The sequence below is a fragment of the Antedon mediterranea genome, chromosome 9, assembly GCF_964355755.1.
Source record: "Antedon mediterranea chromosome 9, ecAntMedi1.1, whole genome shotgun sequence".
Lineage (NCBI taxonomy): Eukaryota > Metazoa > Echinodermata > Crinoidea > Comatulida > Antedonidae > Antedon > Antedon mediterranea.
The window spans coordinates 632,054-649,457 of record NC_092678.1 but is presented as its reverse complement, the minus strand read 5'-3'; the positions used below and the strand labels follow the sequence as shown (position 1 = coordinate 649,457).

Sequence of the window (17,404 nt, the reverse complement as noted above, 5' to 3'; positions counted from 1 at the left end):
GGCCTATTCGTTTGTGTTTTGTTTTTGTTTTACGCATTTTAATGACGTATATTGAACACGTGCTTGAAGGTGTGTCTATGATGTGGTGAATTTGATTGGCCAATCGCTTGTTCATTGAAGGCCAAAAGTTTGGTCTTCTGCCAAAATCAAAACAATAACCGCCGTGCGACGTGTGCAAAATTAAAACAGATAAAATGTCGGCGACTTTGACGAATATTTGTAAGGGTTTACCTTTTTCCCCTCTCCCTGTATATCGTGGAAGAGATCCCTTAATAGGACACGCACCTACCAGGGCACATGGACTTAATGCAACCGAACAAAAGGTAGGGGTTTCAAGACCTCACAGCTAGGCCTAGCTAGGGTCTGTCGTGTTGGCTGCCATATAGTGGGTAAACGGTAAGGCTAGTCCTAGCTAGGTCTGTCTTGTTGACATGTGTTGGCTGCCATGTGGGGAGGCTAGCGGCTAGGCCTGCTTTCCTCACGGCTAAAGAATGATGAAACGTGCGTATGGTCGGTTTGCTCACTGTCGGTGATCAACAACTTTATTCATTTTGCACAAATATTTACAAACATTAAACTTGTTAATTTTTTTTTTTAAACAGAAATCTTTGTCATATAAATGAATTCATATATAATAAGATACGATACAATTGTCGTATTCGATTGGGAACTTTCGTTGTCAACGTAAAGATTCGTTGAGTACTTTTTGTATTCGAATTGTAAATTTGTGCTCAACAGAAAGTCATTCGAATAGAACGTTGACAACGAAAGCTTTTTCGTTAAGAACAATCTCAACGCCCAAAATACTCCGTTAAAGAAGTACTCAACGGAAAAACTACTCAACGGTCCACTCTCGAATACGACAAATGATTGAAGCCTAGGCCTACTCCACACAGGTTTAGAAAGAAAGCAATAAACAAATATTTTATGTTGTTATTTGTTTAGTATTCTATTTGAAGTCTTTTTTTTCTTTAAACATTGGCAGACAGCCCTTGAGAATGCTCTACGGTATTTTCCATCTTCACTACACGAGGAGTTGGCACCAGAATTCGCTCAGGAATTCATAGCTCATGGTCATATTTATATGTACCGCTTTATACCAGATATTAAAATGAGGTAAGTGTAAATACACACCATATCATTGACAGTTTTTTATTAGTCAATTAGTCAAAGAGGACCTTCCTTGTTGGACAGTGATGGGTTTTTAAAAATGGAGGTGGGGTGGAGTTATTAAATGGAGGTGGGGTGGAGTTATTAAATTATAAAGTTGAAAATTCTTTGCATGCTATATTAAACTGTTCATTCTATTCTTCAATAAATTAAATTTAAACAAAATTTATTTATTGTTTATTTATTAATCATCTTTATAGTAAAACTAAATTGCATTAAAGTTGATTGAAAATTGCTTGCATGCTGAATTAAACCATTTCTTCTATCCTTCAGTGTTGGATAAATAAATAAAATTAAAACAAAATTCTTTTCATCATTCATATATTGCATATTTATTAATCATATTCACAGTAAAACTGAATTTCATGTGTGTTTGTGTTTGTAATTTACAGAGCTTATCCAATTGATGACTACCCCTGCAAGACAATGAAGGCTGCTGCTATTATGCTGATGATAATGAACAACCTAGACCATACAGTTGCACAGGTAGGTACAAAGCAGCATCTGTTAAGATAGTATCGCATGTAATCGTTGATACCTGTAGAGCATTAGTCAATTGATTTGATTCTTTATTCTGTGCAAACGTCCGTCGATAGGATGGAGTTGATTAGCTTTAACTGTGTTCTGTGTCTCTTATGTGTAAACTGACTTTGGGGTTAGGTCAACCGGCTCAGCTACAGTGATTAAGTTAAGTTAGGTTGACCCTGGTTGACCCAATTTCAGTTTTCTTTTGTATGTATATTGCAATAGACTAATAAATAATGAAATTAAATAAAAATGATGACGTTTCTCTATTTACTGATTTTTCTAAAAGCCCTTGATTACTTTAACAATTAAGTATTTTTCTAATATTTCAGTTTCCAGAAGAGTTAGTTACATATGGCGGCAACGGTCAGGTGTTCTCTAACTGGGCTCAGGTAATCTACACTACTAATAAATTGATTATAATCTGTACATTATGAATAGTAAAGGTGTGTTTGCTGTACACCATGTGCTTTCAAATGGAAATAAAATATTGTTGAGAATATCTTTTGATATTTTCTAAAGTAATTTTTTAAGGTAAAGTCTAGTCGAATAAAAAATAGTGCAGTCTAATAACTGATGAAATGTTCAACTTTATAGTTTATTTCTATTTGGGAATCACATGACGTATTTTGGGAATCACATGATGTATCACATGATGTATGTACCGCAAACCTTACTTTATTAGTGTTTATTCACCATCAAAACCTTTAAAAAATATTATGATTACAGCGAGGATGTCGGAGAATGTTGATTAAATAATGCTGATAATATGTTTGTAACCTTTACAGTTTTCTTTTCTGTAGTTTTGGATTGTGATGAACTATTTATCAGAGATGACAGAGGAGCAAACACTTGTAATGAACTCTGGCCATCCACAGGGCTTGTTTCCAAGCCATGCTGAGGCACCACGTTTGGTTATCACAAATGGAATGGTGAGTATTATGTAATCACTTGTAATGAACTCTGGCCATCCACAGGGCTTGTTTCCAAGCCATGCTGAGGCACCACGTTTGGTTATCACAAATGGAATGGTGAGTATTATGTAATCACTTGATATGAACTCTGGCCATTCACAGGGCTTGTTTCCAAGCCATGCTGAGGCACCACGTTTGGTCATCACAAATGGAATGGTGAGTATTATGTAATCACTTGATATGAACTCTGGCCATCCACAGGGCTTGTTTCCAAGCCATGCTGAGGCACCACGTTTGGTCATCACAAATGGAATGGTGAGTATTATGTAATCACTTGATATGAACTCTGGCCATCCACAGGGCTTGTTTCCAAGCCATGCTGACGCACCACGTTTGGTTATCACTAATGGAATGGTGAGTATTATGTAAACACTTGTAATGAACTCTGGCCATCCACAGGGCTTGTTTCCAAGCCATGCTGAGGCACCACGTTTGGTCATCACAAATGGAATGGTGAGTATTATGTAATCACTTGATATGAACTCTGGCCATCCACAGGGCTTGTTTCCAAGCCATGCTGAGGCACCACGTTTGGTCATCACAAATGGAATGGTGAGTATTATGTAATCACTTGATATGAACTCTGGCCATCCACAGGGCTTGTTTCCAAGCCATGCTGACGCACCACGTTTGGTTATCACTAATGGAATGGTGAGTATTATGTAAACACTTGTAATGAACTCTGGCCATCCACAGGGCTTGTTTCCAAGCCATGCTGAGGCACCACGTTTGGTCATCACAAATGGAATGGTGAGTATTATGTAATCACTTGATATGAACTCTGGCCATCCACAGGGCTTGTTTCCAAGCCATGCTGACGCACCACGTTTGGTTATCACTAATGGAATGGTGAGTATTATGTAAACACTTGTAATGAACTCTGGCCATCCACAGGGCTTGTTTCCAAGCCATGCTGAGGCACCACGTTTGGTTATCACAAATGGAATGGTGAGTATTATGTAATCACTTGATATGAACTCTGGCCATTCACAGGGCTTGTTTCCAAGCCATGCTGAGGCACCAGGTTTGGTTATTACAAATGGCATGGTGAGATTTATGTAAAAGTAGACTAGAGGGAGCTTTCAATTTGCGACAACCAACAAGCATAGTACTACGATTATTGACATCATGCCGAGACACATTCTGATCACTCTTCCCTCTTATCAGCTAAAATGAAAACACTAACTTTTGGATATTATGTCTAATTTGTTCAAGGTGATTCCAAATTATTCAAGTAGGGAAATGTACAACAGACTTTTCGCACTTGGAGTGACAATGTAAGTATTGTCATCATCATTATTATCATATCTTCATCATCATCTTCCTCATCATTGTCATCATCATTGTCATCATCATCATGAATTCATCATCATGAATTCATCATCATGAATTCATCATCATCATCATGAATTCATCATCATCATCATCATGAATTCATAATCTTCATCATCATCGTCATTATCATCATAATTATTTATCATCATCATTTATCATCATCGTTATCATCATCATTATTGTCATGAATGAATGACCATTACTGTAAAAAAATACTTAATGCAGAGGGCGTGCTATTTGAGTTTGTGGTGGCCTATAATGAATATACTGTACTTTATTGGTTTCAGGTATGGACAGATGACAGCTGGCAGCTACTGTTACATAGGCCCACAAGGAATTGTACACGGAACTACAGTAAGTCATTCATTCAATAATAGGTTTTTCTGACAATCAATTTTATGTATGATATTCATGTTCGATGACGAATACATAATGTTATGTAAATTATATCAGATAAGAATAATTTTTATGATTGATCCTCATAATTAAATTGTATTGTTATAAACAACCTGTTGCAATTTTCAGATAACTGTTCTAAATGCGGGTCGGCGTTGTTTCAAGTCAGGTGACTTAAGTGGGCGTGTGCTGCTAACATCTGGTCTTGGTGGTATGAGTGGAGCTCAAGCTAAAGCTGCTGTTATAAGTGGCTGTATTGGAGTCATTGCTGAGGTCAATAAAGAGGCACTTGTCAAAAGACATAAACAAGGGTATAATTACCAACATGAATTCTTCATTATTTTTTTTATCATCTTTAAAATAAAATTTAATAACAATAAAGATCAATTTTGCTTTGATTGACTCCATGAAAGCAAAATTGTTTGATAATTAACGAGAGAAGAAGCCTATCTTTTTAGGATTTTCAGTCTTTGTTACTAATTGTTTATAGTATTTCCCATCACCCTTTGGTACTTTATATTTCCCATCACCCTTTGGTACTTTATATTTCCCATCACCCTTTGGTACTTTATATTTCCCATCACCCTTTGGTACTTTATATTTCCCATCACCCTTTGGTACTTTATATTTCCCATCACCCTTTGGTACTTTATATTTCCCATCACCCTTTGGTACTTTATATTTCCCATCACCCTTTGGTGCTTTGTATTTCCCATCATCCTTTGGTACTTTTATTTTGCTAATTTTACTCATTTGTTCTTGAAAATGGTTCCATGATTTTAAAATGATATATTAAACGTCTCTTAATTAATTTTTTTATTTATCGAAAATACACATTTATCCATGGCTTTAAAGTTGATACATAAATTGTTTGTTTTTTCTTTTACAGATGGGTGATGGAGGTTATAGATGATCTTGATCAGTTGGTGACAAGAATCAGGTAAGAAAAACAAATCCACCAACAGAACTGTTAAACATAAATAGTTGGCAAAAATACTCGTATCCACCAGTACGGTTGGTAAGCTTTTTGACAGAGGCCTTTGACAACCCAATGGCTTGAACACAGATTGTTGGTAAGCTTTTTGACAGAGGCCTTTGACAACCCAATGGCTTGAACACAGATTGTTGGTAAGCTTTTTGACAGAGGCCTTTGACAACCCAATGGCTTGAACACAGATTGGTGGTAAGCTTTTTGACAGAGGCCTTTGACAACCCAATGGCTTGAACACAGATTGGTGGTAAGCTTTTTGACAGATGCCTTTGACAACCCAATGGCTTGAACACAGATTGTTGGTAAGCTTTTTGACAGAGGCCTTTGACAACCCAATTGCTTGAACACAGATTGTTCTCTTTTTGACAGAGGCCTTTGACAACCCAATGGCTTGAACACAGATTGTTGGTAAGCTTTTTGACAGAGGCCTTTGACAACCCAATGGCTTGAATACAGATTGTTGGTAAGCTTTTTGACAGAGGCCTTTGACAACCCAATGGCTTGAACACAGATTGTTCTCTTTTTGACAGAGGCCTTTGACAAGCCAATGGCTTGAACACAGATTGTTCTCTTTTCTTGCAAAAACCAAACCACTTTATTTATTGTGGTTACCTCACTGATACTGACACACTGATCCACTGATCCACTGATACTGACACACTTTAGCTACATTGTATACAATTTAATGCGACAGTTTGTTGGTTGTCTTTAGATAAAAAAATACTGTGTTATCTTTTATAGGAAAGCAAGAAATGAGAAAGAACCACTCAGCATTGGTTACCATGGAAACATTGTTGATATTTGGTAAGTAGACTTTTAATGCAACTTTTTATCTTTCTCTCAAAATAAATAATTATTATATTAATTGATTAATATTTATAAATTTTTTAATTACATTTCTATTTGTATTTTGAAGGGAACGATGCGTAAAAGAGTATGAAAAGACTGGTGACCTCTTGATTGACCTTGGATCAGATCAGACTTCCTGTCATAACCCAATCAATGGTGGTTACTATCCAGTACAGCTGACCTTTGACCAAGCAAATGATGTGATGGCCAATGACCCTAAAAGATTCAAGTCTCTTGTTGAAGAAAGGTTAGTTATATTGCAATGTTTAGCTATGTCTACACTATCAAACTTTATGTGACAAAAAAATGTGATGTGCCCAAATATGGACACAATGATGTAATATTACTACCTTATTTTGGCATATCACTATCATACTTAGACACACAAACTTTTTTTTGTCAAAATAGTTTGATAATGTAGACAACTTTACACAACATTCATTGACTAATGATTAAAAAAGGCAGAAAAAGAGAAATCAAATTTATGTGACTAAAAGAGATAGATTATAGAACTAAGTTTGATTAGAAGAAAATCTCCTTGTGGTAGAAAAAGAGTAATGTTACTATGATGTCAAGGAACAGAAAAAAAGTTCCAACATGAAAAGAAGAACTTTAGACAGACAGATGTGCCAAGAGACAGAGAACAACAAAAAGTTTAATGATGTTTATTGGAATAAATAGACTTCTTTGTTGTTGTTTACACCAGTTGTACTAATTTCATTTTACATTGTTGCTTAGTTTAAGAAGACAAGTGGCAGCTATCAATGAGTTGGCAGCTCATGGCTTGTATTTCTGGGACTATGGCAATGCATTCCTTCTAGAAGCAAGAAGAGCAGGTAATATTATATTCCTTGTTTATTATAAAAGTACTATTTAACGATCATTAAAAAGTGCGTACTATTGCACGCCATGTGACCCACAATCGTCCAATCAAATGACAGGAATTTATTTAGGTGTTATATAATATAAACTATTGTTATTATTCATACAGTATACAGCTGTTTATACTTTCTTGTCTATTCTTGCTAGCCGGTAACCTTTGAACTCTTCCATGTTTGTATTCATGTGTTTGGAGGAATGGGTCAGGATCTGAACAAAACACTGATAAACTTAAGCTCTGTTTACACTATCAAACTATATGTTACAAAAAAATGTGATGTGCCCACATGATGATTTCATATCACTACCGTAATTGGGCATATCACACTGTAGACAGAGCTTTCAACTCAAACTGATTATTGTGAATTGAATATTTAGGAGCTGACGTGTCCAAGGAAGACAGCCCAACAGGAACGGTATTCCGCTATGCCTCCTATGTACAAGACATCATGGGGTAAGCATTTGAAATTAAAAATATATAGCATATTGCACTCTGTCTATACTATCAAACTAGACAAAAAAAGTGCGATGTGTCCAAATGTGGTAGTGATATGCTTAAATATGGTAGTGATATGACATTATCAATGGGCTCATCACATTTTTTGTTGCGTGCAATATGACTCTACAGCTCGCTATGTCGGTCGGTTGGTTGGTCGGTCGGTAAACACTAACTTGAGCATGCGTCTGCAGCCATGTATATGGCCTTGTTTTTGTCATATAATGTTTGATAGTTTTGACAGAGCTTAATAGAGACATATGAATATAGATTATTTTTTTTAAATTGATATTATAATAAATTGAATTAGCATTCTGTTTTAGGTTTAGTGTACAAATTATGCTGAAGGAATATAGGTAACTTAATTTACACAGATCGTATATGTAATATTGTATTATAAGATTAATTAATTTATTATTTTATTAATTTTGCTCTAGTGATATATTCTCGCTGGGATTTGGACCGTTCCGTTGGGTGTGTACATCTGGTGACCCCAATGACCTCTTAACAACGGATCAGATTGCGGCAGAAGTTTTAGGTGAACTAATCAGCAGAGGAGGTAATCATTTAAATCATGTTGTTATTATGAATAAATTAACTGGTGCAAAGGTAATAAATAAGACTTGTGTGTATAGAATTACCGCTAAAAATGATGTTGGGATCATAAAGTGTCGGCCAAGGCTGTGCCTGCTTCTCCAATGATGTTGGGATCATAAAGTGTCGGCCAAGGCTGTGCCTGCTTCTCCAATGATGTTGGGATCATAAAGTGTCGGGCTAGGCTGTGCCTGCTTCTCCAATGATGTTGGGACCATAAAGTGTCGGGCTAGGCTGTGCCTGCTTCTCCAATGATGTTGGGATCATAAAGTGTCGGGCAAGGCTGTGCCTGCTTCTCCAATGATGTTGGGATCATAAAGTGTCGGGCAAGGCTGTGCCTGCTTCTCCAATGATGTTGGGATCATAAAGTGTCGGCCAAGGCTGTGCCTGCTTCTCCAATGATGTTGGGATCATAAAGTGTCGGGCAAGGCTGTGCCTGCTTCTCCAATGATGTTGGGATCATAAAGTGTCGGCCAAGGCTGTGCCTGTTTCTCCAATGATGTTGGGATCATAAAGTGTCGGCCAAGGCTGTGCCTGCTTCTCCAATGATGTTGGGATCATAAAGTGTCGGCCAAGGCTGTGCCTGCTTCTCCAATGATGTTGGGATCATAAAGTGTCGGGCTAGGCTGTGCCTGCTTCTCCAATGATGTTGGGATCATAAAGTGTCGGGCTAGGCTTTGCCTGCTTCTCCAATGATGTTGGGATCATAAAGTGTCGGGCAAGGCTGTGCCTGCTTCTCCAATGATTCTGTCTACAATGCTACAATGACCTTCTTATTCCAGTGTGATGTCATAAAAACAGAATAAACCCTCCTTTGGGACACTCCCCAATTTCTTGAGTCCCAAAGGTGTCCCCTTAATAGCGTTTTACTGTATTTACAGTGGCGTAAAACAGAGGACCCTAAGTGGCCCTCCCACGCTGGAGGCCTCCAACGTTTTTAGCCTTTTTCAATATAATGCCTGTTTTTTTCCATCTGGACTCCTGTAAGCTCCAGGAGTCCATGGGTTTAGCCAGTGAGAGTCATAGCCGTTACACAAATGTTTATTTACTTCGGTTGCCGATGTTATTAAGGTTCCGCTGTCGTAATTGCTTGACCACTCAATAACTGTATTTACCGTGCTGAGTAGACGTGTTTTTATGAGCTTCTAGGTTGATGGCGTAAATCAGCATATACACGTTCCTAAAGGTCTCATATCTTCATATTTTTACCTGTTGCAATTCCTCTTCAACTGTGATTTTATTATTGATGTCAAGTTTACCTATAACTTTTAAACGAGTTTTGTGAATATTATCGGTGATTGCTTTACGGTTCACTGGTGTTTTGCTCTACGGATCTGTAATGTCTACAACAAAGGACGGAACAAAGCAATCTACAAGGCATTCCACACAAGTGGTACAGGCCATGAAGACCGAGATTCTACAATGCGATGAGCTGGCAGCCATGATCAACAATGGCATTGCTATTGCCTTTAAAAGTAAGCAAATCAAGGATATCTTAGGATGCGTAATATCAGAGGTAATTGAGTCCAAACTCACGCCACTTTTATATCGGTTTGATAAAATCGAAAGTCGGCTCTTCGACATTGAGGCGGCAATGGGCGAAACCTCAAATCATCTTGATAAAATTCTTTCAATCAGTTTTTTGGAAAGATTGGACCTACCCTTACAAGTCAAATACCATCACATGCAACAAATTATAAAGACTACTTACCGAACCCTACTCTCAATTCCCTATTTCTTATCCCTGTTGACGATAATGAAATACTCAACACAGTCAAATATTTCAAGAATAATAAAGCTCCAGGTTATTATTATTATCGTCCTATCTCCATTCTGTCAATTTTCTCCAAAATGTTTGAACGCATCATTAATGATCGGACATACAAATTTATTTGAAAACACAATATTCTTTCTGACCATCAATATGGCTTTCGAAAAGGAATATGATACTTCAATGGATCTTCTACAACTTACTAATAGTATTGTGGATGCATTTGAAAAAAACCATTTTGCTATTGGAACATTCATTGATCTTTCAAAAGCCTTTGATACTATCAATCATAACATTCTCTTATCTAAACTATTCATTTATGGAATCGTGGACCTGCACATGATCTTTTTAAAAGGCCTACGTGTTAAGGACTAAATCATACGCCTATGTGTTAAGGACTAAATATAGGCCTAAGTGTTAAGGACTAAATCATAGGCCTATGTGTTAAGGACTAAATCATAGGCCTATGTGTTAAGGACTAAATCCTTCTATTTGGCATCATACGCCTATGTGTTAAGGACTAAATATAGGCCTATGTGTTAAGGACTAAATCATAGGCCCATGTGTTAAGGACTAAATCATAGGCCCATGTGTTAAGGACTAAATCATAGGCCCATGTGTTAAGGACTAAATATAGGCCTATGTGTTAAGGACTAAATCATAGGCCCATGTGTTAAGGACTAAATCATAGGCCCATGTGTTAAGGACTAAATCATAGGCCCATGTGTTAAGGACTAAATCATAGGCCCATGTGTTAAGGACTAAATCATAGGCCCATGTGTTAAGGACTAAATCATAGGCCTATGTGTTAAGGACTAAATCATAGGCCTACGTGTTAAGGACTAAATCATACGCCTATGTGTTAAGGACTAAATCATACGCCTATGTGTTAAGGACTAAATCATAGGCCTATGTGTTAAGGACTAAATCATAGGCCCATGTGTTAAGGACTAAATCATAGGCCCATGTGTTAAGGACTAAATAATAGGCCTATGTGTTAAGGACTAAATCATAGGCCTATGTGTTAAGGACTAAATCATAGGCCCATGTGTTAAGGACTAAATCATAGGCCCATGTGTTAAGGACTAAATCATAGGCCCATGTTTTAGGGACTAAATCATAGGCCTATGTGTTAAGGACTAAATCATAGGCCCATGTGTTAAGGACTAAATCATAGGCCCATGTGTTAAGGACTAAATCATAGGCCCATGTGTTAAGGACTAAATATAGGCCTATGTGTTAAGGACTAAATCATAGGCCTATGTGTTAAGGACTAAATCATAGGCCTATGTGTTAAGGACTAAATCATAGGCCTATGTGTTAAGGACTAAATCATAGGCCTATGTGTTAAGGACTAAATCATAGGCCCATGTGTTAAGGACTAAATCATACGCCTATGTGTTAAGGACTAAATCATAGGCCTATGTGTTAAGGACTAAATCATAGGTCTATGTGTTAAGGACTAAATCATAGGCCCATGTGTTAAGGACTAAATATAGGCCCATGTGTTAAGGACTAAATATAGGCCCATGTGTTAAGGACTAAATCATACGCCTATGTGTTAAGGACTAAATCATTCTATTTGGCATCATAGGCCCATATGTTAAGGACTAAATCATAGGCCCATGTGTTAAGGACTATCATAGGCCCATGTGTTAAGGACTAAATCATACGCCTATGTGTTAAGGACTAAATCATTTCATAACATCTCGTATAACTTTATCTTTTGTATCTTTAGTGCCAGAAAAAACAAAGCAACAATATGAGGATAATGTGCGCTGGATAACGGAAGCCGGAAAACATAAATTAGTGAGTTTTTAAATGCTAAATTTACTGTTAAGTTATTAGTATATATACACTATTGACATAATTTCATAAAACATCCATGTACAACATCCATGTACAACTCTTCATACTAAATTTTTTTCAATCTTCTATCAACTAAAAGTTGTGGTAAGTCATGTTTCGGGTCCATTCTATAGCCGCTGTACAGATAGGCTGCTACATCAGTAGTTCTATGAATGGATGCCTAGTTGATCATACCAAAGAACTTATAACACAAGAATTTCCTGTTCTTCAATTTGCATTCAAAACACAGTATCGGAAGTACAGGGAAGCCGGAAAACATAAATTAGTGAGTTTTTAAACGCTAAATTTACTGTTAAGTTATTAGTATATATACACTATTGACATAATTTCATAAAACATCCATGTACAACATCCATGTACAACATCCATGTACAACTCTTCATACTAAATTTTTTCAATCTTCTATTAACTAAAAGTCGTGGTAAGTCATGTTTTGGGTCCATTCTATAGCCGCTGTACAGATAGGCTGCTACAGCAGTAGTTCTATGAATGGATGCCTAGTTGATCATACCAAAGAACTTATAACACAAGAATCTCCTGTTCTTCAATTTGCATTCAAAACACAGTATCGGAAGTACAGGGTTAAAAGGTCAAACTGGGCGACGCCATTTCACAGCATGGAGCAGCGCCCCCTCCAAACTAGGAAGTCAATTACTCTACCCCCCTAGAGTATTAGCAGATCCCCTCTATGATTTTGACTTTCTAATTTGATGTGGGCGCCCTACTCCTCAGTCAATTACTCTATACCCCCTAGAGCATTAGCAGAACCCCTCTATGATTTTGACTTTCTAATTTGATGCGGGCGCCCTACTCCATGGCTCACAATGGCGCCACCCATAGCTCTATTCTATCCCACAATGCCTTTCGAAATTGTTACGCGCTTCGGACGAACAGGAGATTCTTGTGTTATAAGTTCTTTGATCATACCCAGTACCATTTTGATTTTAAAATCATTCGAGAAAACTACCTCAAGAAGCTTTTTAATAATTATCTAAAGTATAATTGTTTTCTAAAGAGTTGTCATAATATATCAATAACATTTTATGAATATGAGATGTTTTTTATGATGTAGGGTAGTTTTTTTTTATCTCTGATTGGTTTTAAAATGATCAATTGTTTGTGCAGGTGGTTGGCTCCCAAGCACGTATTTTGTATTCTGATCAGGAAGGTCGTGTTGCCATAGCGACAGCTTTTAACCATGCCGTAAGCATTGGCCGATTGAAAGCACCGGTTATACTTAGTCGTGATCACCACGATGTGAGTGGAACTGACAGTCCATTTAGGGAGACTTCTAACATATATGATGGATCTGCTTATTGTGCAGGTATGATTAAAGCTCTGTCTGTCTACACTATTAAACTTTATGTGACCATTATTATATGGACATGATGATGTCATATCACTACTATATACAATGACCACATCACTACCATATTTGGCCACATCACACTTTCAAGATTTTTTTTTGTATCCAAAACATTTTGCAGGAGAAAGATGAATAAAAATGTTTAGAGCTCCCACGATTATCGAGAAAACTTGGGAGCTACAGTATATCTCAAAAGTAGAAATAGAAATTATGCATGTTAAATGTTTAAAAAGGAGATGTCGTGGACCAGCGCCAGTTTTGGGGGTGAAATTGGCACCATCTACTGGTGTTCTTCTTTTCATCGTTTTGTTTAGATATGGCAGTTCAGAACTGTATAGGTGATTCGTTCCGAGGGGCGACATGGGTAGCATTGCACAATGGTGGTGGTGTGGGTTGGGGTGAGGTAATAAATGGCGGCTTTGGTCTTTTGCTGGATGGTAGTGAGAAAGCTACAAACAGAGCTCAGATGATGCTGGCATGGGATGTTTCTAATGGGGTATGTTAAAACCTGCTGTGTAATAGAACCATTATAATGCAATAGAATTAATATTGAATGGCACATACATTAACCAAATTGTTGAATTAATTTGTAATTTGTGAGTTACTTCACCGATTGATGTTGAAAGAAAGCCCAATGATTCACTTCTATTTATGAATTTAATACTGTCACTATATGAATAATATTTTATGAATATTATTTTTGAGAATGTTTATTTTTGTGAATTATTATTTTTGAGAATTTTATTTTTGTGAGTTTTTACTTTGTGAATTTTAGCTTTGTGAATTTTATTTTATGGATTTTTTTGCTATAAAATGTATTTTTGTAAATCTTTTTGAATTAGGTTGCAAGAAGAAGCTGGACAGGAAATCAGAACGCTATGGACACAATTCGCCGAGCAATGAAGACAAATGATAAATTGATAGTAACAATGCCTCACTATGTTGACAATCAAGATTTATTAGAAAATGCTTTCAAAATATCGCAAGATAATCTTGCAAATTAATTACAATTATGAGGGAGTTCAAGGATTTTATTTCAATAATCATAAATTTGTCTAAATCATGTTTTATTTAAAAATTGAAAAAATCTTGAAAAACTACAAAACAAATTATTTTTTTAGGTTTGATCGAACTCTCACTTATGTCTCAGACAAAGCATGAGTGTGTTTCACAGTGCGTGTTTCACAGTGCGTGTTTCACAGTGCGTGTTTCACAGTGCGTGGTTTCACAGTGCGTGTTTCACAGTGCGTGTTTCACAGTGCGTGTTTCACAGTGCGTGTTTCACAGTGCGTGTTTCACAGTGCGTGTTTCACAGTGCGTGTTTCACAGTGCGTGTTTCACAGTGCGTGTTTCACAGTGCGTGTTTCACAGTGTGTATTTTGATAATTTAGCCATTAACATAAGATGTAAATGGTCTATGATAGACATATTCTGCTCATATTTAGTTTAGTTTTTTGAAGTGTGTTTAAGATGTGCTTTTAGCCTTTCACACTTCTTTTTTTATATTCCGTTTATTCGCTTTTTGTGCCAAAATAAGAAGAAGCATAAATTACTATCACCAACTTCAAATGCAATATGAGGGTAATGGAAAGCATTTTCTTTTTTTTTAGTTTTAACTTCTTTTACAATTAAGTATAATAAACAGAATTTTTTGGTTGAAACGACAAGAAATTCAACAGTTCTTTTCAGAACAACTTACGTAGTGTTCTGCAAACTTTATATCAACATATTTTACATTTTTTACAAAAATCCAAACAAAACTTTACTAATAAAAAAGATCCAGTCACTATATTTACAATACTTATTCTACACATACAAAGTCAAACCTTTATTCTGTAGATTCGCATTCCACTGCTTTTAAAGTGTAGACCACCCTCTGATCTTAACCCGTGGTACTTCACAACAGAGGATAGAATCAACCAGTGAGATGTATAGGTGATAAATAAATAGAGGTTGAAGTGGACCACTGATTTCTAATTTAGTGACCACCCTCTGTTCATAGGTGTTAATCCAACAACTATACACAAATCCACTATTAGCTGTATAGGTGATAAATAAACAGAAGTTGAAGTGGACCACTGATTTCTAATTTAGTGACCACCCTCTGTTCATAGGTGTTAATCCAACAACTATACACAAATCCACTATTAGCTGTATAGGTGATAAATAAACAGAGGTTTAAGTGGACCTCATGGGGAAAGAAAATGCTATAATTCTTGATTTTATCCTGATACTAAATCTTTGAATCCTATGTCAAGTGTTTTGATGTCACTTATATCAAGGCAATCTTCGCCTTGATATTAAGCATGTGTACTTTATATGCTGTAAGTAAGCCAATTAATTGCCTTGCGAATAATGTCTTATTATATTCAATTTAATCCAGCTTTCTTTTACGATCTCTAAAAATCGATATTTATGATTTGACTCCAGCATTGACCACCAATAAAAAAGTTTGTTGGTAAAAAAGGTAGGCTTAAGAAGTTGCAGTTGAGACGTAAGTTACACTAAGTTTGTAGTTGAGGCGTAAGTTACACTAAGTTTGTAGTTGAGACGTAAGTTACACCTAAGTTTGTAGTTGAGACGTAAGTTACACTAAGTTTGTAGTTGAGACGTAAGTTACACCTAAGTTTATAGTTGAGGCGTAAGTTACACCTAAGTTTGTAGTTGAGGCGTAAGTTACACCTAAGTTTGTAGTTGAGGCGTAAGTTACACCTAAGTTTGTAGTGGAGACTTAAGTTACACCTAAGTTTGTAGTGGAGACTTAAGTTACACCTAACTTTGTAGTGGAGACTTAAGTTACACCTAACTTTGTAGTGGAGACTTAAGTAAGTAAGTTACACATCCAGCCGCGTAACAAGGGGGTCTTGTCAGGGGGGGCAAAGAGGGGAAAATCCTTCCAGACACCAAGTACTTGAGCCACAGCCCCCCCATGGTGGGGGCTGTGGCGAAGCGAATTTTGGTAAATGACACCCCTAGATCTTCGGAAATGGTACTCTCGCACATAAAATTCATGATAAATGGCGCCTAACTAGTAGTAGTTGGCCTGGAAATAACACTCCCATTTATTGCACAGCAATCAGCAAAATGATCGTACATTTTCCACCGTTAAAAACTCAGGTGACATAACATTTGAACATGTGAAAACCCAATCTAGCATTGGATCCGCACCTGGCAAAGGTAGTAATTTTTCCGGTTAGAAGACTGAAACAGGGCCGTAACCAGGTTTGACGGCGGGGTGGATCGTTAAATTGTTTAGTGGAACCATACCCTCGAATTTTTTTTTCTCTATAGGGGTATGTATGGCCGCAAATCGCATTTCCGGCTAAACTCTTTTGTTTATGAACTATATAATTTGGTGAAATGTCCAGCCCACGAATTTCAATTGCCGACCTTATTGCCGACCTTAAATTGTCAGAGGAAGGCATTCTCTTGCCGACCGAAACTAGGCTAGATCCCTCCTCCCTTTAAGCCTCCTAACAACAACATGGTACATTAAGGGATCGTATCATTGAGACTTTAACAGGCATATTCACCATCATGTGGTGTTTAGGTAACAAACCATGGAATTAAGGTGATCCCTGAATTCACTCAACCATTGCATCTTGCACTTGCGTGAGCTGCATCCTTTCTCTCTATACTATCAAGCAGCTGGCTTGTCACACGCACGCAGAGACCTGTGTAGGGGAATACCCTTTTATGTCAAGCAAACAACTATGCTCTGTGCCACGATATTCAGCAGTTATCAAATAGAATTTATCTTGTAAATTTAGTGTTAGGTTTTTATATTTTAGTTAAAAATAATATACTTTATATTCTTATGTCGATTTATATTAATTAAATTTATTAAGGCTTGACTAGACCTGTAGTAAACAATCGTAGTGTTGTGTTAGTATGCCTGTGAAAGATTGAGTATTGGAGTGACAGCCAGCCACGAAAGTACGTTCATTTTGCTGATCGCTAGCGCGTTACATACGATTAGTAGGAGTGTATTTTTTTAAGGTGGCCTCACACGCACAGCGTCACAATTGTGTATGAGATGCCCGCGATGGCGGCTTAGGTAAAAGACGCCAAAAACCACAGTCAACTGACCGCATGTTAATGTACTGATAAGCAGTGCGTCTTCCCACCACGAGTTGTCAGTCAGGATTTTGTGTATTTCATATCATCTTACTTGAATATCATACTGTAC

At 37.0% G+C, this 17,404-nt stretch overlaps 1 protein-coding gene across 1 annotated transcript; it reads left to right on the top strand.

The window, feature by feature from the left end:
• The first annotated feature begins 142 nt into the window (after positions 1 to 142).
• LOC140059252 (urocanate hydratase-like) lies at positions 143 to 15,466 on the top strand. Its single transcript, XM_072105118.1, has 18 exons — positions 143 to 323; positions 986 to 1,116; positions 1,563 to 1,656; positions 2,028 to 2,087; positions 2,499 to 2,627; positions 3,885 to 3,946; positions 4,292 to 4,358; positions 4,530 to 4,711; positions 5,290 to 5,340; positions 6,133 to 6,195; positions 6,308 to 6,487; positions 6,979 to 7,076; positions 7,498 to 7,573; positions 8,053 to 8,174; positions 11,719 to 11,789; positions 12,975 to 13,173; positions 13,530 to 13,711; positions 14,058 to 15,466. Exons 1-18 carry the CDS (start codon positions 195 to 197, stop codon positions 14,217 to 14,219), a joined length of 2,058 nt encoding a protein of 685 aa, XP_071961219.1. The 5' UTR covers positions 143 to 194; the 3' UTR covers positions 14,220 to 15,466.
• The last annotated feature ends 1,938 nt before the right edge of the window (positions 15,467 to 17,404 follow it).

Excerpts from the sequence above, each read along its gene's own strand:
- LOC140059252 (XM_072105118.1), top strand. The coding sequence starts at position 195 with ATGTCGGCGACTTTGACGAATATTTGTAAGGGTTTACCTTTTTCCCCT. Across the intron at positions 2,628-3,884 it reads TGGTTATCACAAATGGAATG|GTGATTCCAAATTATTCAAG; the intron begins GTGAGTATTATG and ends AATTTGTTCAAG. Across the intron at positions 8,175-11,718 it reads TGAACTAATCAGCAGAGGAG|TGCCAGAAAAAACAAAGCAA; the intron begins GTAATCATTTAA and ends TTGTATCTTTAG.